Here is a 21,412-nt window from a genome sequence, read left to right as displayed (position 1 = left end):
GCTCCGTTTTCTCCCTCCATATTATTCCTATTGTTTCCAAATTGATTTTCAGTCCTCTATATATGTACTTGCTCAAGACTTTCGGGTTAATTTGCTTACATTTATCATTATGATCCTGTTTGAAGATTTGTATCATATGTTATGATAATTTTCTCCTATTTTTGGACATATCTCGAGTGACAACTTTGGAAAGTTTCAAGATAACGTTACTATTGAACATGTCATTAAAATATAGAATCAAGAAAGATCTCTATCTACTATTACATACCTCTGTTTCCCATTTAATCTAATCCGTATTGTTTCCGGATTGTTTCACAGAGACAAATATCTAGATAGATTCTCATTTATTTTTCCTTTTACACCCATTTGAAATAATTAGAGATAAAGGCATCCATGCAAGTATGCATTTAGTGGGGGCTCTAACATACTCGGGAGACACGCCTATGAGTAGTGGGGGCTCGACCCACTATGTAGCCCATAAAGTTCTTGATGTGTTTACACCATAGGTAATGTGTTGATGTCAACTCTTTAATAGGAGATATACTAGAGTCTTCTAGAAGTGATGTTACAACATACAGAACTCTGTGTACGGATCAAATCAAGATCTCAAAGTCGAAGAAGAGCCCTTTTTGCCACTTTCGTGTTCCCAGATCTTGCTTTTGCTTTATAGCCTGCCAAATTTTTGTTTTTGTTTAGGGTTTCTTGAAAATGGAGAAAATTTTCATGTTCCAATTTTACAAGAGAATTTTCTGAAAATCTTGTTGCAAAATTAGGGGAATACTGCTCTAACTAAACAGGCCCAGAAAAGCCCAAATATGCCTCTTTTGTTGGGCTGGGCCTGCCCAAAAGTAGGCTAGTTTGATGGAACTGTGGATTTGGGCCCATTTCTTATTGCAAGCATTTTTTTTTAGAGACAATTGTGTTTTGGACCAAAAAATTAAGCTTTAATCCATATAAGTTCACTATTTAAGCCCAAGACGTAGAGGAAGTGTGAAAATTGAAAAGAATGATATGAATTTTTTATCTTTCCAAAAATGACATTTATTGACTATGAAAAAAAAAAGTAAAAAAAGATTAATTTAAATTTTATTTATTTTGCAAACCTCAATAAAATTTAATATAATTTAGTGATTTGGAAAAAAATATACTATTTTCCAAAAAATTAAAAATAAATTATCATTATTTAAAAATCAAACATCTTGGAAAATATATATTTTTAAAATTCTGTATATAAAAAATAACTAAAAATATGTCAAATTTATTTTTTTTAAATGATATATTTTTAAAATATTTTTTAAAAAAATTAGTTTTCTAAAAATAATAAATTTTCAGAATAATTATTAAAAAAAATTAAGATAAAAAAGTTTCTCAAACATTATGGTAGAAAATAGTTTTGTAAGGTATATTGGTTTTTTCATATTTTATATCCTCCTCATCAATTATGCAACTTTTATGGGTCAAATCTTAATTTTTTGGTCCAACTAGGTTCAAAAGACAATTGTCCCTTTTTTTTTATTCATAAATAAATACCATTTACATGTTTTATCAAATTTCAAAAAAAAAAAAATAGTAAATGCTAAGATGTAAAAACAACAAATAAATGGTCATTTTATTGATGATAAACAATAAGAGATGATCGGATTAGTATTATTGTGTTGGCTACATTCTAGTATTATTCGACCTTATTCTTTGATAAACAAATATGACAAACTCATAATTATTTTTCAGTACTGTATACATATATACAAAAATATATATGTAAGCGTGTGATCGGAGGATTCAGAACCAATAACCCTAGCTTCCATGCATTTCTCAGGCGCAATTTGGAGACACATCCCCCATTACAGTCACTCTGGCATTGCTGCATACAGCTTTGGCTGCCTTTCCTCCTCCAACTTTTATATCAATGTCTCGCAGCAGAATCCCTTGACATGGAAACTTCGCACTGCAATCAAGCGATATAGCCTCCTTCGAAGAACTTGTTCCTTTTATGTTCTGGTACAACACATTTTGCACTTGAACAGCCGAGCTCTGAGATAAAACCAAGTTGATGATTCGGATATAGGAAACCATGAATTTGAGGGTCTATGATATCGGGTTTTTCTTTTTTAAAGGTTCAGAGATGAAGTTGGAGTTTTCATACCTGTGACTTGCATGGTTTGCCTTGGTCACAGTACTTTTGGTCTATTATTATAGGGTTCTCCACGTTATGCATTACAATGTTCTGAAATTTGATGTTGCTTGCGCTTCCAGACCCTCCCTGCAGCAAAATTCTTCCGTTAATAACCAACCCAAATGCTTAAGTTATTACATAATGAATCTGTTCATATGAGTGCAAATATAATGTTTAACCTAATATTCTTTCAAACACATGAATGCATGTTTCTTCTTACCTGCCATGTCTTGATTCTAACTCCATTTGTGGTTCCCGAAAGCGTTGCGCCGTTCACTGTAACATCCGAAACGTGAGCCTCTGAATCTCCAGATCCTAAGCTTCCAATACTGAGGAGTTGGCCATGGAACAGAGACAAAATTCAAAAGAAATACATATATGTTAGTGTTCATTAACGAGTCATGGAAATTAAGATTAATTTAGCAATATTAATTTTGGGGTTCTTGGACTAATTACCTGATTCCATGGCCTGGTCCACAGGTGATACCATTGACTTGCACCTTCTGGGATCCACTCACAATTGAAATACAGTCATCACCTTCAACAAATCAAACAAAATTTTTCATTAATTCAGCATAGTTATCTTTTAAAAAAATATTTTAAGTTTTGTGTTTAGGCAAATTTTGAGGATACCTGTTCCAATAACCGAGCTTGAAATGTGGATAATTTTGGTGTAACTCACATGGATTCCATCAGTGTTGGGGCTGTTCCCCGGTGCAGTTATGGTGAGACCCGAAGCTTGAACACCCACGCATTTTTCGAAAGAAACATGCATTTGCTGGGCATTTTGGATCTTGAGGTTCTTCATTGCCAAGTTCTTGCAGTTATAGAAGGTTAAGGCCTGCCAAAATTAAAACATATTTCCAAACAAGAAATTATATATCTTCCTTTTCCGTACAACATCATAGAAGAAGACGATTGCACTCATATGAGGTGATATATATCAACATACCGTTGGTGCACCCTTGCAAGGCTGCAAAAATCAATAAGGGAATAAAAAAAAAAAAAAAAAAAAAAATCAGCCACTGATCATTACAGCAAGAGGTATCAGACAAAAGATAACCGAAAAAAAAAAGTTTTGAACGGCATAATTACAAGATCATAGTTCACTTTGCAAGAGTTTTCCCACCACGTCTTCCCATTTCCATTGAGGGTGCCACCACCTTGAACCGCTAAATTTTGGACATTTTCAAAGATAAGCCAGTGGGTCATGTCGTTACTGTAGGCGGATCGATCAGTAGATGCCTGGACAGTTCCATATATCTGGTTTTTTTTTTGTTTTTTTTCTCAAAAATATCATTAGTCACTTTATACAATATACATGAGTTAGAAACAGCTGCTTGAACCTCTGAACAAAATGACTCCTGTCATGGAATCTCACCTGCACTGTAATACTGGATTTGCAAGGACCTTGAAATGTAATTGGCTTAAGAAGATAGTTCTTGTTTTTGGGCACCACTAGGACAGATCCTGGAGATGAACAAGCTGCCTTCCAAGCTTTCTTGAATGCCTGAAAGACCCAGCATTTGTACTTATGACTTCTCATATATTTGTTTTTGTAGGATGTAAGGTTCAATAAAATAGTTCTTGGCCTCGAAATTCTTGATCAACAATGAAAATGTAGCCGTCATTTTCATTTAAATCAATGATACAATACTTCATGCTGTAATTAATTTATTAATATTTTTCAAAAATACATGAATTCAAGACTTATTGCCAATGTCAAAATGCAAGCTGAGATCAAATCATAATGGAAAGGTGATGCAAATGAGGACACTCTTATAAGGTTAATAAATTAGTATTCAATCAAAACAGCACATATTTAAGTCTCTAGATATATGAATATATACCTCTGTGGCATCACTTCCATCACCTTTAGCTCCATAATAATTCACGTTAACCATTTTAACTGAAGCCAAAGATTTCCCCGTTTTACTTCCAAATTTGCGCCATGGCCAGTTCTCAATCTCACGGGTTTGAATGGTGCTGAAATGCAAATGATTCGCCTGAGAATCATAGCCAGATGCCTCACCAAGATAATCATAAGGTGGGCTCGCTTGCAAACTGAAGTAACATGGGAAACAAAGGAGAAAGACAATGAGACATGGAACGAAGCGTCTTTGTAGAGACATTGCTTCTTCTTTACTAAAGGAGAGAGATAATATTCGGAAAAGTATATATGGAAGCTATGATTGGAATGGAGGTGGAGATATGAAGTGAGGAGGGTGCGTATTTATAGAGAACGATCAGGTGGTGCTGGGTCCACTGTCCATGACACCATGGCTCCTGAGGTTTGGATGGGGAATTAATCATTTTGGATACGCAAGACCTCCTGGACACCATGGCTAACTTTCGTGCATACATGCATCACCTTATATTCACTATTAATTCATTGATAACCATCTATACTCCATGGCATATTCTGCATATACACATTTTGAATAAATTCAAGTACATAAATTTTACAACTTACAATGAGAAGAACTTATTAACATTCATTGATTTTCATGCAAACAAGATAAATATTAAGGGTGGCCATGCATTTTTACAAATTGTATACGTAACTGCACAAAATTTTGCCCTCATCATCTTCATTATTGCTATTCCTACGTTTTTCTCAAATGATCATCCTAGATCATGGGTGGCCAATAGGTCACATAAAATTTGGTATCTATCCATCACCATATATACAAATCATATCAAATTATTCAAACGCATGCTTATGATGTCATAGAGATGAACATATTTGCTTATACAAGTTAGGGTTTTTTTCCATTTTTGGTCTCATTTTAGCAAACACGGCAAGCTAGTAACCTCCCCATTTCTTTCATGTTGCCAAATTCGACACTTGTCACAACTCGACTCGCTCTGAATTAATCTGCCACACATTAATCTTGGAAGTGTATGGATTTTTTTCATGGTTCATGCATCAAAAAAAAATATTTGAGTTGCCGTAATCTATTTTGAAGGGTTTTGGGTAGAGATGGGGTTTGGAGTAGAGGTGTTTGCTAAGTTTCTAAGTTGCGATAGTCTCCATGCCATCATGAATTTAAGACTTTAGGCCACTTCACTTAACTTTACATATTGGAGCTTTTCACACAACGGCATTATCTCATCATTCTCAAAATTAATAAGGAATCAAATTGAGCAAAACTTGAACTTTGGGCAAGTAATAGGGTGTTGCCAAGCGTACTACTCCGCGATAAATCATAAATCAACACGTCACATACAGCCAACAATTTGATCGTTCCACAGGTATTGCTAGAGAGACGTGATTTGAAAATTGGGAGCTTGATTACTCATAGTGGTATGGCCTTAAACAATATCACTTGATTAGATAATAACTTATTACATATTTTGGCAACCAGGCTTGGATAAGAGAGTCCAAGGAATATTATGGTCAGGGTTTGAATTATAAGGCCGGCAATCATCATCAATCATAAGTTCTTATACCGTTCAATAATTTAGTTCAAATTAAGAAATGTGAGGTTGATGCCTATGACGTGACTCTTATATCCCGGTTTTATTGTGTGACTCGATGATATGTGTACGCACAAATTTCGTAAATTGGTCCTACAAATTAGCAAAATAAATAGGAAAATAATACAAACAAAATATTTATTAAAATTAAAAATATTATGGGTACCGTCTTCTATCAAACTTGCAGAAAATTTAATGAAATTTTTTCTTTTATTGTGAAACCTCTTTTCGTACGAAGTCTGAAGACACCTCAGATTGATTGATTGAAAAGTTGCTTTCGATGGAAGGTACAAAGAGACTTGTATCAGATTCCATTAAATGGAGTACTGTAGTTGATTTACAAAGGATGAGTTGAAACTTGAATCAATAGGTGATTATTTCTTGAAATAAAGCGAACAAAATTCGGCCAAGCATATGAGGCTAACAGTTGCCAATTTCAACGCTGCAAGTTAATTTGTGACAAGGATTGTTTTATTTTTTTTTATTTTACAATTTTTAAATTAATCTTGGCGTGAAACACTCAAAAAAGAGGTAACATGATACAGTTTTTGCAGCCATGGGCGTGAAACGATGACAACAAGAAAAAATCCAACTGCCTCGAACTTTTTGACTAAATGACAAATTCATTGGATGGGAGGCTGTGATGTGCGAGTCAAAAGAATCTAACTCTCCTTTGAATCTATGGTTTGAGCAATTAAGGGTCTCCAAAAAGCCCGCAGCCCGCAGCCCGGCCCGAGCCCATTTCTGAATGGGCCGGGCCATGGCCCCAAATTAGGCCCGGCCCGTATGCCCGCCACTTTAAAATATATATGAAAATGTTACATTAATAAAAATATTCATTGTTAACTATTTTATTCATTAAATGTATACATTACATTTGAAAATGTGGGAAAAGTTTACATTACTATAAAATAAATACATCCCAACTAGGTTGACACCTACTTATTTGTCAATCATTTGTACTTTTCAATCATAAAAATAAAAATAAAAATATAACATACATTTAGTAAAGTATTTTAATCATTATCTCTTGGCGGTAATGGTGAACTAGCGAAATTGAAAGATTGTTTTACTCTTATTATATAACCAATCATTTCTTCATGACAATAAGATTCATCGTAAGAAAATGTTTTTAAATTTCCACTTTCATCTTTACCTAATTGCATATAATTTCTAATATCTACATTATTTTTAGTTTTACAATTTTCATGATGCATTTTTAAATGACTTGTACCTGCATTTGAGCCACCACTAAGAAGTTTGTTACAAATTTTACATTTTGCTTTTATTTCTTTTTTATTATTTTCTAAATTTATTTCTATTCTATCAAAAAAATTTCATATATTTGAAGTAAATTTTTTGCTATCACATGCATTAGATGAAGAACAAGAACCACTTGTCATAATTATAATTATTGATAAAATATTATGTTAAAAATAATAAATGTAAAATTAAAATGTAACAAATAAATAAAAGAAAAGATGAAGTATGTTACTAAATTGGAGAACCGAAGCAGAAATTCCTTCAAATTTGAACTCTTTGAACCAGTGATACTTATTTTTCACCACCAATAATATTGAATAATTTGAAACAAAATTCAATAATCAGAAATATTGTGGAATGGGAGAGAGCTTAAGAGTTAAGAGAATAGAAAAAAATTGAGGGTATTTAATATTTATAGGGATTTAAATATTAGGATTTAATTTAATTTAATTTTTTTAATTTCAAGGACCGTTCAACGATCATATATTTGAAATTGAATTATGAATGGCATGTTCAACGGTCATATGACCATTGAACAGCCAACTCACTTTTATTTTTTTTTTAAATCATACAACATTTCTAATATATATATAACTAATGCAAAATAGTTATACAAAAGAGGGTCGGTTCAATTGGTGGCTAACTCCCTTATGGTTCCATCCCTTCAAAACTGAAAATTATTTTAATTTTTACCCCGGCCCGCCAAGCCCGCCTAGCTTGAGGGCCCACGGGCTGGGCCACGGGCTTTAGATATATCAAGGGCCCGGCCAGGCCCGTTGACCAGTCAACGAACTCATTGGCCCGTCCCGGGCTGGTCCATGGGCCTTACTCCTCTGGGCGGCCCGGCTCGGCCCATTGGAGACCCTTATCTGAGCTCGTGCCACAAAAGCTCCTATCACTTCACTGTAAGTGAATGGTGAGGAAGATGGGATATGATGCTTTTTAGGCGCATGTTAGGGTGCGTTATGGTCGGTTTGTATTTTTGTTAATCTTTTCCACCAAACTTCTCCCAAACGAAATCAATCAGCCCACCATAGAAAGAGGAAGAGAGGAAAGAATGGGAAATAATTTTTTTTTCCTACACGTCTAAGGGGTGTGATCTGATCTTATGTGGGAGTTGCTGTCATACATTTCACACAATGCTACTGTGGCTGATTTGGACCGGCCGCTCAATTGGGCTGAACCTGTGGGGCTGTCCTCGGCCCGTTCTGTTGGCTGGTCCGATGGGCTTGCTTAGTTGGCCGGCTTTGTGAGACCAGAAGCGTGGGCTAAGTAGTATGATGAGCACTCACTCGCATCAAAAAACATTGGAAACATTTTCGAAAATAGTTCCCAGAAAAACAGTTTTTTAGTAGGGTGTTTTAATATATTTTTAATTATTTTTAATAATAATTAAAAGTAGAAAATAAATATTATTTGTGGATTAGAAAAAATATATATATTTTTCCCCAAATGAATCATAATATTATTTACATTATTAGAAAAAAAGGGGAAAAGAAAAATAATACAATTCCCCAAAAATATTCTTAAATACAAAAATAAATAGGCTCACAGCAGTAAGTTGATTCAACCAAATTAATTTTTAAAATAAATTAAACTTGTTAAATTGTGGATACGAATAGGTTATTGGTGGTATAATTCAAACAAAAATTTCAACGGTAACAATAAGAAGAAGAGCTGGAGGAAGAAGAGAGAATTGCTCTGCTGATTCGAAAATGTCGCAGCATGAGGGTCCTCCGCCAAATCCACGCGCGCTTGCTCACTCATGCGATGCCCATCTCCTCCGTTTCCTTTGGTCTCTGCAAGATCATTGGCTTCTGCGCTCTTTCCCCCTACGGCGACATCGACTACGCTCGGAAGCTCTTCTCTCAAATCCAAAGCCCAAACATATTTTCTTGGAATTCCATGATAAGGGGTTGTTCACAATCTCAAACCCCATCTAAGGAGCCCGTTATTCTTTTCAGAAAAATGGTCAGAAGAGGGTACCCCAATCCAAACACCTTCACGATGGCCTTTGTTCTCAAGGCGTGTTCGATCGTATCTGCCTTGGAGGAAGGCCAACAGGTCCACGCCAATGTTCTGAAATCCGGGTTTGGTTCTAGTCCCTTTGTTGAAACTGCATTGGTGAATTTCTATGCGAAATGCGAAGACATTGTGCTTGCAAGTAAGGTGTTTGATGAAATTACTGACAGAAACTTGGTTGCTTGGAGCACCATGATTAGTGGGTACGCGAGAATTGGGTTGGTTAATGAAGCATTGGGTTTGTTTAGAGATATGCAAAAGGCGGGCGTCGTGCCTGATGAGGTTACTATGGTCAGTGTGATTTCTGCTTGCGCTGCTTCCGGGGCTCTGGATACTGGTAAATGGATGCACGCGTATATCAATAAGCAGCTCATTGAAACAGATCTTGAGCTTAGTACTGCACTGGTTAACATGTATGCAAAATGTGGGTGTATAGAAAGAGCTAAGGAGGTTTTTGATGCAATGCCAGTGAAAGATACTAAAGCTTGGAGCTCAATGATTGTTGGGTTGGCAATTAATGGGCTTGCAGAAGATGCTTTGGAGGAATTTTTTCGGATGGAAGAAGCCAAGGTAAAAATATAGGAAAGTAGATACAGCCTGATGCCAAGTCCTCATCCTCTGCTTTGATGAAGCTTATGCATGAATCAAGTTGGCATTAGACAGAAAATTTTATGGAAAATAATTTTTCTTCACTACTATTATGATGATAATTCTTATAAAATACTTTGGGAAAAATGATTGCATTTGGGCATTTTAACTGAAAGAAAAACGAGTTGTTCCACATGGATCAAAATCCTTTTGTGAAGAGTAGTGCAATGCAGTTGGTATTTGTGATTAACTTTCACTGTTCTTTCTTATCCTAAGCTAAGGTAGTGAACTTCATAGTTAATTTATTTGTACCAGATGTATGATTTGTGTTGAGTTATAATCAGTGGTTCTTGATGAATACTTTTCAGGTGAAGCCAAACCATGTAACTTTCATTGGCGTTCTATCTGCATGTGCCCATAGTGGGTTAGTCTCTGAGGGTTGGAGATATTGGTCAAGCATGCTGGAATTTGGAATTGTACCATCAATGGAGCTTTATGGTTGTATGGTTGATCTACTCTGTCGAGCCAGCCTTGTTGAAGATGCCTGCACTCTTGTAGAAACCATGCCCATCTCACCAAATCCCGTAATTTGGCGAACTTTACTGGTGGGCTGCAAGAAGAGTAAGAATTTGGATAAAAGCGAAATTGTTGCTCAGCGGCTTCTTGAGTTAGAACCACATAATGCAGAGAACTACATCCTCCTCTCAAATTTGTATGCATCAATGTCCCAATGGGAGAAGATGAGCCAGGTGAGAAAGAAGATGAAGGGCATGGGAATCAAAGCAGTGCCTGGGTGCAGCTCCATTGAAGTGGATGGTTTGGTGCATGAGTTCGTGATGGGTGACTGGTCTCACCCCGAGGCAATGGAGGTCAGAGAAATCTTGAGGGATATTTCCAAGCGGGTCCATGCTGTTGGGCACCAACCAGGGATTTCTGATGTGCTGCACAACGTGGTTGATGAAGAGAAAGAGAATGCTCTTTGTGAGCACAGTGAGAGGTTGGCCATTGCTTATGGGCTATTGAAGACTAAAAGACCAATGGCAATAAGGATTGTAAAGAATCTAAGAGTTTGTGGGGACTGCCATGAAGTGACAAAGATTATCAGCGCAGAGTACAGGCGTGAGATTATTGTCAGGGACCGGGTTAGATTCCATAAGTTTGTCAATGGCTCATGTTCATGTCGGGATTTCTGGTGAATTGTTCTTGTGAATCACCCCTGCATGTGATAGAAACTCAAACACACAAAACCGCACCGAGACCAATCATTTAAGCTCAATAGTCAAGACAAGGTTCTCAAATGGCAGTGGTATATGTCACAGCATCCACATCTAAAAGGAAGACTTTTGAGTGGAGGAAAAGCGGGAAATTAGGCGAGACAAGGCACACGTGCGTTGAAGGTACCAAGTGCCACCGCCCCTAGTGAGGATAATGAGAGGCATAGACAATTGAGAAGGACAGATCGATCTTCTCCGAACTGTAAGCGTGGAATTCTGATGCCAGCCTTGGCGGCCAATTCGGATGTCACATTACTCAATATTGACTATTTATTTCTCAATTTTTTCCAACTGTGTTAACTTTAAATTGATTAGACTAAGCACCGACCAAGGTGACTAGACTGCTCCCGAGCTAGCCAGTTAGTATTGTTGCCTTTTAAGCTTCATAAAAGGGTACTCAAAGTTTGCCATGCCATTGATTGATATTTTAAAGTGATGTGAAATTTACACCGCAAATTTGAAAGAAGATTAGTAGCAAGAAGGCATAGAGGGGTTTGATCCCAAAATATCATGGTCCTTAGAAGTGACAGAAAAGACTTTAAGGCGTAAAAGCGATTGTGTTTTGGCTTGGAACTCCACCAATATATAGCTTGACATATCATAGAAAAGATAGTGAAAAAGGTTTGATTTCTTGCAATGAAAAGGTTTTAAAAGTTCTTTAAAGAGGGAGAGGGGTAGTCGGGTAGACGTGTCAAATGGATTAAGTGCCCCTTTGTCCACCACGCCGATAGACTAGGTTAGGTCAGCCTGCCCCAATTGCTGTAGCGGGCTGGACAGGCACGGCATGGGCCTAGGGCAAGGGCCGTTATGTCAACCCACCTAAAACTCATTTGCTTCTTGCTTTTTTCATGTCAAATGTTGTGTTCTTCCCAAAAAATTCATAACGATTGGTTTAAGTGATAAATGAATAAATTAATCACAAATTTATTATTATTAAATACGATCTTTTTATATTTTAAACTTTCAACAAATCATTGCATTACAAACTTTAAAAAAAAAAAAAAAAACAACCCATTTGACACCTCTAGGTAGTGACTATGTTCCAAGGCATGACATGGAGCTTTGGACATGAGCAACGTATGATAGTGAGTCTTGCTAACCCTTGACACACGAACTACGGTACATAACTTGAGTTATGCATGTCCCAAAAGTAAAGAATAAACATTGTAGCACATATCAGCCAATAATACAACAAATAAATATCATGGGCTAAGAAAGAAGCTTAGCACGCATAGGTCATGTTGCAACAAGGATGCATGCTAATTGCTAGATGGGGGCTTGACACATATCATATCTATACAATTAATGGGCTAAGTGTCACACGTAGACTCAACATGTTGCAACATTGGACATATTGATGAAAGACCATGTAAAGACTCTTAGCATACGAGCATGACACCCCTAGACATAGAAGGCTTGTAGCGCACGAATATGACACTTGTAGAGATATATTAGTGTAAGCATAAGGATGTGACAGAGTGGTAAAATAAGTGTTGTTGGCATATCAAGAAGATAACACCTAGCACGGGGATACAAGGCATCTTACATAGGACACAAAGCAAAAGTTAAGCAATTCCTGAGCCCCAGTTAATACGCCAGTGCAGTGCAGGTTGCATGCAACAAGGTAAAGAAGATCATATGATCAGGAAAGTGGTCTCTTGAGCTTATACCTACATGTCGCATGAGTAAAAGCATGTAATGCAATTGCTATGACAAATAGCTAAAGTAAAATTATAAAACATAATTATTAGGATAGGTGGCAAAGGTTGAAGCCATAGGCTAGCTAGAGAACTAACTAGTATTAGTAGGTTGATTTTTAAAAGATGGGTGTGATTTACACTGATAAACTTGGCCTTCTCTACGTGGCTGTACCCAAAAAAATGTAAATGTCTTATTAAGAAAAGCTCATAGGTTCAAAAATATTGTAGAGCAATTGCATAGTTTGATCTTTTAATTATGTCTTTGTTATTTGTGCTATTAGGTTCAAAACATTGTATTAGAGAGATTTTATGTTGCTTTTGTCTATTTATTTTCCCAGTAGAATGTAAAATACGGCGTTGTTGGTGATACACCACATTCATAACTTCAAAATCTCTACTCGATTAGACGATGAAAAGATAAAACTGAAATTCTTCAATTAAATAGAGATGAAGATCCATACAGATAACATAATTTATTCCCGAAGGAAGAAGAGATGAACCGCTCCCAAACCCAACCCAACACAGACGAAGCACATCACGAAACAATATCCACAATCTCTCTCCCTTATGCCGTAGATAGATAAGCATTCATCTAAACGCACCGCCGTCACTTCCAACATGCACGGAACCTAGTAACAGCAGTGGCATTTTTCCCTTTTTTTTTTCTCACTTTATTGGCTTATCTAATAATCTAGGAACTACTTAAACTTGAATTGCGATGGACCATCTGTACATCTCCTCCTCTGGAATGGGGATGGTGAAAGTCAACAATCCATTGTTGGGGTCATAGCTGAATTCAACCTCAGCATCGCCCACCTGGCATTTCAAGGGGCGCTGAGATGAGTAAGCGCCGAACCGGCCACATCCCCTGGCTGTTAGCGCAATTGTTGCAGTTGGAGATCTGTTCTCACTGAGAGAAGTTGACAGTTCGAAGGGAATTTCGCCATCAAAGAGCTCGGGTTTCTCAGAAGCCATATGAACCTCAAATTGCTCCACAGCACCACCGGAGTTGAGCATGTCGAGCAAGCCAATTGGGGCAAAGGAAATGTTGGTTGCAATTTCCTGCGTAATATGGTTGATATCTTTACTTTCACTGTTCACATAAGAATACGCGAATAAATAAACCCTGTGAAGGGACTCACCTTCAGAGGACAGAAATGGAAAACTTCGAATTCGAGAACCTTAAGAGTCACTGGCAGGGAAGCACCCTCTGGTAATCTGACTACCTCACCTGGAAGCAAAAGGTGATACTTCTTTAAGCATATTGTCTTTACAAAAATTTTAGAAATAGGCCACCAGAGAATGGAGATCATTTCAGTTGTATTTAGAAGTCATTCTTCCTAGGAAGGTTGAGCAATTCAGAGAGGGTCGAGTAAGGTTACCTGATTTATAAGCGTAGACTACTACATCCCCTTTCCAATTTGTGCCAGCAACATGAGCAATTTGGTCAACATCAGCCGCACAGACAGAACCAGTGAGGGTGTCAGGTGATGTATCATGGACACGGGTCTTCTTCTCAATCTTGCACCAACCAGCACCCTGGCAGTTGAACACACCCACCACACCAGAGCATTTGTTCACATTCCAGATTTTAAGCAAGCTGCATATTATCAATTCAGGTTAAGCTTTTTCTAGTAAAACTGCAAACTTCAAGCAATTACGTTGACAAATAAGATGGGGAAGATAAAAGAGTAGCAAACCTGGTCCCATCTCGTGCTGGATCAGCAAAGAGGCAATCACGCGTGGGCCTACCAGGTAGCTGGGCACGGAGTACAGATCCATCAGGGAGAACCAGCTTCCTCAAAAGCTCAAAGTTGTGATGACCTGGCTTGTCACTGTTAAAACAAACAATATATATATTTAGTCATCTGTTACTACAGCCTCTCATTGCAAGTTCCACAGAAAGTGGAATTAGGTCGAGCATATACCTGACATAAATTGCACATCCACCAACAGCTCGAGCTGCACCATGGTACTCTGCAGCTGGGTGCAGGCTCTGCAAAGCCAAAATATTTGAGTGTTAGATTAGAAACATGGTACCGCATTGATAGGAATAACCAAAATCCAGGAGGGAATGAATCCATGTCGCATGGTTCCCAAACATTTCCTATTGTTCAACTTAAAGCTAACATGATATGAGAACTATATCCTTCGTACTTACATGGAACATATCCCAATCAGGTTGCATAAATTCACCAAGGAAGAGAGTATTGTAAGCCACAGAAGAAATGTGGATGGTGTGAGAAGCAGGGTCACGAGGATAGAAGTCATCAGATGCTCTCACTACAGCAGTTTGCTTAGTGCTATAGAGTCCATCAGTGTTATGGCACATGCAAGATATGCATCCATTGTCAGTGAAGTTCCTTGCTATGGAGGCTTCAAGGGCCTGTTGATAGCTGCGGGTGAGAGCAACTCTGCCACCATGACCAGCACCAAGGGTCTCAATGATATTCTGCACGTCAACCTTAACTCCATCTACACCACAAGAAGCCAGGTAGGCATGGAGCTCATTGTAGAAGTTGAAAACCGTCCTTGGTGGTACGAGACCCAGGCCATGAACAGATAGACTGTCCATGACAATGTCTGGCTGATTACCCATTACACCAGGGGACTGAACCGGATATGCCAATGCACATTCATAATGTTCCATACCAGCAGCTGCTGGCTTCACTCCACCCCAATAACCCGCTAGAGCATGCCATACATAAACAAACCTGCATGATGTGAAAAATAAACATGGAAATGGAATTCATTGTCAAAATATTCCTTCATATTTGCTCTTTTGAAAAATGAAAAACGCTTTCAGATTTGAGAGAGGAAAGGTGCTGGGAAATAGAAGAACAGAACAATGTGAAAGGTTCATGAGCCTCTTCATTAGACTGAGGAGATTCACTAGAAAATCCACTGATAGAAGGAGAAATATATAAATACTAAAACATTAAGTGGATGGCTTACTTGACATTATGCCGCTGCTTAGCATCCTCAACCACATGCTTAAGGCCTGGGACTTGCTCATTGTTCCGGCCATTCTTTTGGAATTTCTCATTCTCCTTTATTCCTGTTAATCTATTTGCAAATCTGCAAAAATAAGAGAATAAAGAGAGAAGGGCTTTCTTCAACATATTTCCATTAACGTTCTTAAAACTTCTACTAAACAAGGCTATCACCAAATAGATTACATCAAGAGATGGGGAAATTGGTTTCTTACTGAGCGCCTTCTTGCACAACGCAATTGTTGTCCTTGTTCTCATTACCGATCTGCTGCCAACCATCATCAATGATTAGGAACTTAGGAGGTGCACCTCCCTTGGACAAGCTGCAACAATAACCCGATAGGACCACAATGATTTTCCCTCTTAGTGATAATACATTTTCATGTTTAAAACCTTGGTCACAAATACAAATTATCATCTGATAAGTTTCTTGATTCATTTACCTTTGCAGGCCTTCATCAATGCCCTCAGCAGTGACATCTGTGTAGAAAGCATCCCAAGTGCACCAGCCAAACCAGTCAAGGAAAGAAGGCAACTACACAACCACCAATTACAAGATTCATTCAGAAACCTCCAACTCTGCTCTACTCTCATAGTGAAATTATTTATTGATGTAAAACTAACAAATGGACATCTTCTTTTTTTTTTTTTTTTTCCCAATTGTTACCTTTTTCTTCTCACGGTGAAGAAAAGTTTGCATGTGTTTCTCCACAGCCCTGTTTAATGGAAAATTATACATAATCATGAGACAACATACAGTAAAAGAATGTCTCAGCATAAAACCAGATTTCGAAAATTCATTGGACAATAATATGGTAGTTGAACCATAGACCTCAAAAGTTATTCAACAAACACTAACTGATTGGAAGATAACAAACTTTGAGTTGAACAAATCAGATATACTTGCTAACTGACAGGTTGATGATCCAGCGATATATTTGTGTATTAAAGGCAAAGCAAATAGGTGATAATTCATATGAATCAACCAGTACTGGAATTGCATAAATAAAGCCAGTTGTGCAGTTTTCTAAACCTTTAACAATTTTCTGCCATGTATTACTGCATATATTCAAAAGATACATTTCCCAGAAGAAAATTTGGAAAGTTAGAACTTAGAAGCTTACTTTACTGCCTGGTCGATAACTTCAAAAGGATTGGTCCCAGAATGCATGTACACAAGGTGAAGGCCTTGGTTTGTTTCAACAGCAGTATCTCCTGCAAAAGCAAATCAGACACCACAAAAAACAGGTCGTTTTGGTTCTTTCGAACTCGATTCTTTCTAATAATTTTTTCTTCCCCAAATGCCTTAAACTCCATTAATTTGATTCATTTGAACGATAGGGTGATTGATTGGTCTCTCCAGCTTGATAGTGTTTGCACTAACAACAGCTCCACCCCAGAATTTCATACTGTTAGCCTCCTTTTTAATTGGCAGACAGGATGGGACTTAATTAACATAAAATATGGCTAGAGTGAGCTGACGGGCAGGGTGCAGGTTGCTACACCGGATACTTTTTGATGGCCATGATCTACTCAGTACTCACCACTCTCAAGGCAAATCTCTATCTCGTTTTTGTCGTTGCCTTGCAGAACAGCTCGGAACTGGCCTTCGAGGAGAGGGAGGAAGACAGTGTAGATGGTCGGGGCATCGTCATGTTCACCTCCTTCTGTGGTTTCTTTGCTCTCTATGAGCATGAACTGGGTCTCAAAAGGAACATCCTTTCCACATGTTCCCATTCTTTGAGTCATCCACCATAACTTGAAGCGGAAACAGCACATGAACCGTAGACCACTGTTGAGGAATCAGAAGCCAAAATTATGATACATACATATTTGCAGACCAACCAGATGGTATCTAAGTCCTAGCCAATGTCAACAAAATCTGAAATTATAAGATGAAGATCATGCTTAAGGTGAGACAACCCTGCTCTCTGAACAGTATCCAGAGATTTGATTCTCTATCCATTAACCGCCAATTGGGGAATTACATACTGTTGAATCACCACGGAGGCTTGATTATCTACCTTACTTCCTAGATTCACTGTAGCCTTGTGTGAGGTAAAACATGGATACTATTTCACGACGAAAAAGAAAAAGAGTAAAGATAGTGTTTGGAGGATTTGCACTTACTCCAGAGTACCCATGGGGAAAACATGGAGGCTTTTGCTGTGGGAAGCCGTGGCACCAATGAAGGTACCAGCAACAAGCCCCCCGCCGGATCCCGGAGTCAAAACAATGTTATCCGGCACACCAGTCAGGATAGTCTTCCCCTGAACCACAAGGTTACCCTCGTTGATAGAGATCTTCGGTGTAACCGTCATCTTTGAGCACCTTACTACTGATCCACAATATAAAAACAAGCTCAATTAACATAAAAAAAAATATATACAGATAATACAAGCATTACTTCTTAAAACTAAGGCAGTCGACAGAGTAAACCCAACAAAATTCACTGAAGAAGGCCTATCTGGATCAAAATGAGACTAAAAATTTAATTCTCATGAACAGAGAGGCAAAACTTGCGGCAAACTCAAATGCATCACAAATAAACACCAAATTTCTAAAAGAATCTCGTATTAACCTACGGGTCTGGGTCTATCCCTGCTTGAGCTTCTGCGAGCAGCAGGATATCTACTATGGGACGGTTTATCTCTCAGTAAGCTTAGACATACATCAATATGGTTGCCTCATGATTTCCCTGTATATGAGATCCGCCTCACATGATGCAGCTGTGATGCCTCAGCATTGCACCTACCCAAAAGCGCCAGTAGATAAAAAAGGAACGGAAAAAAAATGGCAATTGATTGATTTGAGGCTTTTTCGAAGTTTATGGAAATAGAATAATTATCCTTCAAAAAATGTGAAACAATTCTTTAAAAACAATACCTTAAAAGAAAATCTCCTCATAAATCCTTAACGATTTTTCAGAAGGGAAACATAAATTTTCTTCCATGAATATTTTTAAGACTTCTTTCGTGGATGTTCATGAAAATAATAAAACCTTTAAATAACAAAAAATGAACAATTTTTTTTGGAAAATACTAGAAAAGTCACCAAATGAATTTTTCCAAGATTTTTTAAAAAAGAAAACTAAAGGTTTCTTCAATTTATCGGGTGATATATCGTGATATGACAAATGACTATAGAAAGAAAACAAAATATCCTGAAGTTATAAGCTTCTGTAATTTATGTTTTATACAGTAGCAAAAATATCGGATTAAGAACCTCCGTTAACAATCATAGAAACTTAAGGCGGCCTCAAGAAAATTATGAAAAAAATCCAAGAATTTTTAAAAAAATTAAGAAACCCACAGGCACATAATTTCAGAAGAAAATACACTAATTTTAAGAGAGTAACGGTGGACCACAGGAATTTGTTTCTGCTCTTGCCCAGTGGAGCTTTAGCTTTTGAGCTTTTTGTTCAAAAATTTGAGAACACCGAATATTTGCGAAACAGACTGATGCCAAAATCAACTACTTTCGGGGGAAAAGTGTTTCCAAAAAGAAGGAATAGAGACAAAGTTCCAGAATAGCCATTTTTAAAAAAACGAGCTCTCACCAGTTATCAATTCTCATGATCAACACTTCAAAACAACACAAGACCGATAAGAGAGATTTTTGAAAAGAAAATTAGAATTTCAAAGAGATTCGATCTAGTGAGATGATATCCACTCTAGAATGCCGATTTTGAGCTTGAACTGCATATGATAGTATCCTTCTGAAAATTCAAAAAATCGAGGACTTCCACCTGTTATGTAAACTTCAAGATGCAAGCTCAACCAACCTAGGTAGATCTACACCATAACATCTGGCTTTCAACCACCGCCTGGAATCTTACAATTCACTAGGAAAGAAAATAAAAGAAAAAGACAGAGATCGAGCGCATAATCTAAACATCCAAAAATCCATAAAAACAACAACAACATAATCAACTCAAAATTCCAGGAGAACTCTCCAAAATTCTCTTATTTCCTCTTCAAAACCAACCAAAAATCACGAGAATCTTCGATCTTCAAACCATCATCACGCCATCGCCTCATCACAGAACAAGAACGGAAACTAAACTCTGAACCAAAGAAAAGAAACATCAAAAGCTATATCAAAACTCACCTGTGAGCCTCTAGCCAACAAGCTGGAATTTCTCTACCTGGAGCTTGGATCAAGCACCACAGACAAAAACTATAGAAGGAAAATACTAGAAAATCCCAAGAAATCACTCAGCGGAAGCGCATTCCACGAGAAATGCTCCTTCCTTCGAGAGAAAATACGAGAGCCCGAAACCGTGAATGGTGAGGGACTGCAACACCTTGTGTACCTTTTATAGTCGTCCGCCATTAAAGATCGAACAGGTTCGGTCACCAGATCTCACACGATCTCGACACGTGGAGTTACACCACGGATCTCCTTTTCCTACCGTCTCTACTGCTTCCTTCACCTCTGGTAATTCAATTTCCAAATAGTCATAAATTCTTACGTAATAATATTCATCTGACAATATTTTCTTAATAGTCATTAGTCACATGTGATGACGTGAACAGAGTCCGGAAGATCGGTTTGTCACTTTCAGCTAAATTACAAGCAAAAGTGGTGACTGCCTTTTGCCTCTTTTTCAAACCAGGACTACTCCCATCGTCGGTCCACAATGGCTCCTGAGGAGTGATGTCCATTCTACATTTTTTTTTTTTAATATAGTTTTCACTAAGTATATTTTTTAAAAATTATCAAATTTAAAGATTTTTGAAAATGGTTTTAAAATATTTAAATAAACAAAATTATTTCTAAGTATTAAAAGCACTCCTATCCTTTCAAAAAATGAAATTGTTGTAAGAGAACAAAGAAACACAACATATGTAGCACCACTGTGATGATAAAAGAAGTGACTCTTTCTAGTACCGAAAAATGCCAAGAAAAATTTCAAACGTTTCGGACAGGATTCTTTAAGGTGGGGTTGGTCGCATGATTACCTCAGATGAGACCAGACAGATTGAACTGTACTAAACAAAGTAAGAAACTAGTGGTGACTCCATTTACAATTGCCCTCCGTGAAATGATGCCACTTTTTTGAAGTTTCCCTAGAAAGTGTACATTTTCCAGGGGATCTTTTCCGATAGCATCTAAAACATAGCAAATATGACAATATTATTTGTATCCCCTAAAACGTGAATATTCTCGAAAATACCGTTGATACAAAGAAAAATAAGTGCTCCTTTTTCTTAGAAAAGGCATTTCTTGTTGGCCAAATATTCTTATTACTATTGGGTGGTTTCCTAATCCATACTTAACCCCATATTAGAAGTGGGAACACTTTCGTAAATACTACTTTAATTCTAAATTCGTGTGCGTTTTCATATGAAATGAGAAATGCGGTTGTTAAAATGGTATACAGGTCACGACGCCAATTTGTTGGCTTCCATGATATGGGACCCATGTCCAACTAAGGCAAACCCACTAGCGGGTGACCACGTGTGATTTCCAGGTCAGGTCGCCGACAACATCGTCGCGTGGTTAGCTTTGACACGTTGGTTTTTTATGTGCCGCGTCAGATCCCCCCACTTAGCCTTTGGGCTGATGAACCTCGCAGCTAAGTTTGTACGGGTAGGTGAGGCCTTCAGTCTGAGTAATCACGATTCACGACATGTTGGCCCCAGACACGTCATCCACTACAGCGATTGTTGCCCATCCATTTTCTCACGAGATCTCGTCAACTTCAGGTTGCTCCACCACACCAACAAGGTACGTGCAAAAATCTAGGCCGTCTTTCAAATAAATTCCATTATAATTAAACGAATTTTTTGAATTTATTAAATTAAGAATAAATAATTAAAAATATTAGATTCGTTCAACGTGATTCTCTTACAAAGCATAACATCAGAATGTGGCAGTACCTAACGCCCGCCCACGTAGTCCAGGGCATATTAA

General features: G+C 37.6%; 3 protein-coding genes across 4 annotated transcripts; 1 reads left to right on the top strand and 2 right to left on the bottom strand.

The window, feature by feature from the left end:
* Positions 1-1,609: 1,609 nt before the first annotated feature.
* On the bottom strand, positions 1,610-4,353 carry LOC117921225 (polygalacturonase-like). The gene is made up of 9 exons (XM_034839057.1): positions 4,024-4,353; positions 3,555-3,683; positions 3,269-3,436; positions 3,126-3,146; positions 2,807-3,014; positions 2,630-2,711; positions 2,394-2,502; positions 2,144-2,260; positions 1,610-2,031 (listed from the first exon to the last, which is right to left on the bottom strand). Exons 1-9 carry the CDS (start codon positions 4,303-4,305, stop codon positions 1,813-1,815), a joined length of 1,335 nt encoding a protein of 444 aa, XP_034694948.1. The 5' UTR covers positions 4,306-4,353; the 3' UTR covers positions 1,610-1,812.
* A 4,231-nt stretch (positions 4,354-8,584) lies between these two features.
* On the top strand, positions 8,585-11,252 carry LOC117919893 (pentatricopeptide repeat-containing protein At4g21065-like; the record flags this gene model as incomplete). The annotated part of the gene is made up of 2 exons (XM_034837179.1): positions 8,585-9,508; positions 9,895-11,252. Coding segments are annotated over 2 exons (1,752 nt in total), but the record flags the coding sequence as incomplete, so codon positions are not given.
* A 1,658-nt stretch (positions 11,253-12,910) lies between these two features.
* LOC117919543 (probable galactinol--sucrose galactosyltransferase 2) lies at positions 12,911-19,790 on the bottom strand. 2 transcript variants are annotated; one of them, XM_034836701.1, is made up of 14 exons: positions 19,604-19,790; positions 17,624-17,831; positions 17,038-17,285; positions 16,618-16,708; positions 16,161-16,209; positions 15,937-16,028; positions 15,709-15,816; positions 15,456-15,578; positions 14,662-15,214; positions 14,429-14,496; positions 14,201-14,335; positions 13,883-14,100; positions 13,643-13,731; positions 12,911-13,562 (listed from the first exon to the last, which is right to left on the bottom strand). In XM_034836701.1, the coding sequence occupies exons 2-14, from the start codon at positions 17,812-17,814 to the stop codon at positions 13,203-13,205; spliced, it is 2,325 nt and encodes a 774-aa protein (XP_034692592.1). In that variant the 5' UTR covers positions 17,815-17,831; positions 19,604-19,790; the 3' UTR covers positions 12,911-13,202. The 2 variants fall into 2 exon arrangements, with proteins under 2 accessions (XP_034692592.1, XP_034692593.1); XM_034836702.1 differs by having other exon boundaries at positions 17,624-17,828.
* Positions 19,791-21,412: the final 1,622 nt, after the last annotated feature.

The sequence above is a fragment of the Vitis riparia genome, chromosome 8 (genome assembly GCF_004353265.1).
Source record: "Vitis riparia cultivar Riparia Gloire de Montpellier isolate 1030 chromosome 8, EGFV_Vit.rip_1.0, whole genome shotgun sequence".
Classification (NCBI taxonomy): domain Eukaryota; kingdom Viridiplantae; phylum Streptophyta; class Magnoliopsida; order Vitales; family Vitaceae; genus Vitis; species Vitis riparia.
Note: the sequence above shows the minus strand (reverse complement) of the source record. Positions and strands in the feature narration are given on the sequence as shown.

Coding starts and splice junctions, on each gene's coding strand:
- LOC117919543 (XM_034836701.1), bottom strand. CDS start 17,814: ATGACGGTTACACCGAAGATCTCTATCAACGAGGGTAACCTTGTGGTT. Junction 17,286..17,623: donor TTCCCCATGGGTACTCTGGA/GTAAGTGCAAAT, acceptor ATTCCTCAACAG/TGGTCTACGGTTCATGTGCT. Junction 15,215..15,455: donor AAGCAGCGGCATAATGTCAA/GTAAGCCATCCA, acceptor CACATCATGCAG/GTTTGTTTATGTATGGCATG.
- LOC117921225 (XM_034839057.1), bottom strand. CDS start 4,305: ATGTCTCTACAAAGACGCTTCGTTCCATGTCTCATTGTCTTTCTCCTT. Junction 3,147..3,268: donor GCAAAGTGAACTATGATCTT/GTAATTATGCCG, acceptor TGATTTTTGCAG/CCTTGCAAGGGTGCACCAAC. Junction 2,712..2,806: donor AAGCTCGGTTATTGGAACAG/GTATCCTCAAAA, acceptor GATTTGTTGAAG/GTGATGACTGTATTTCAATT.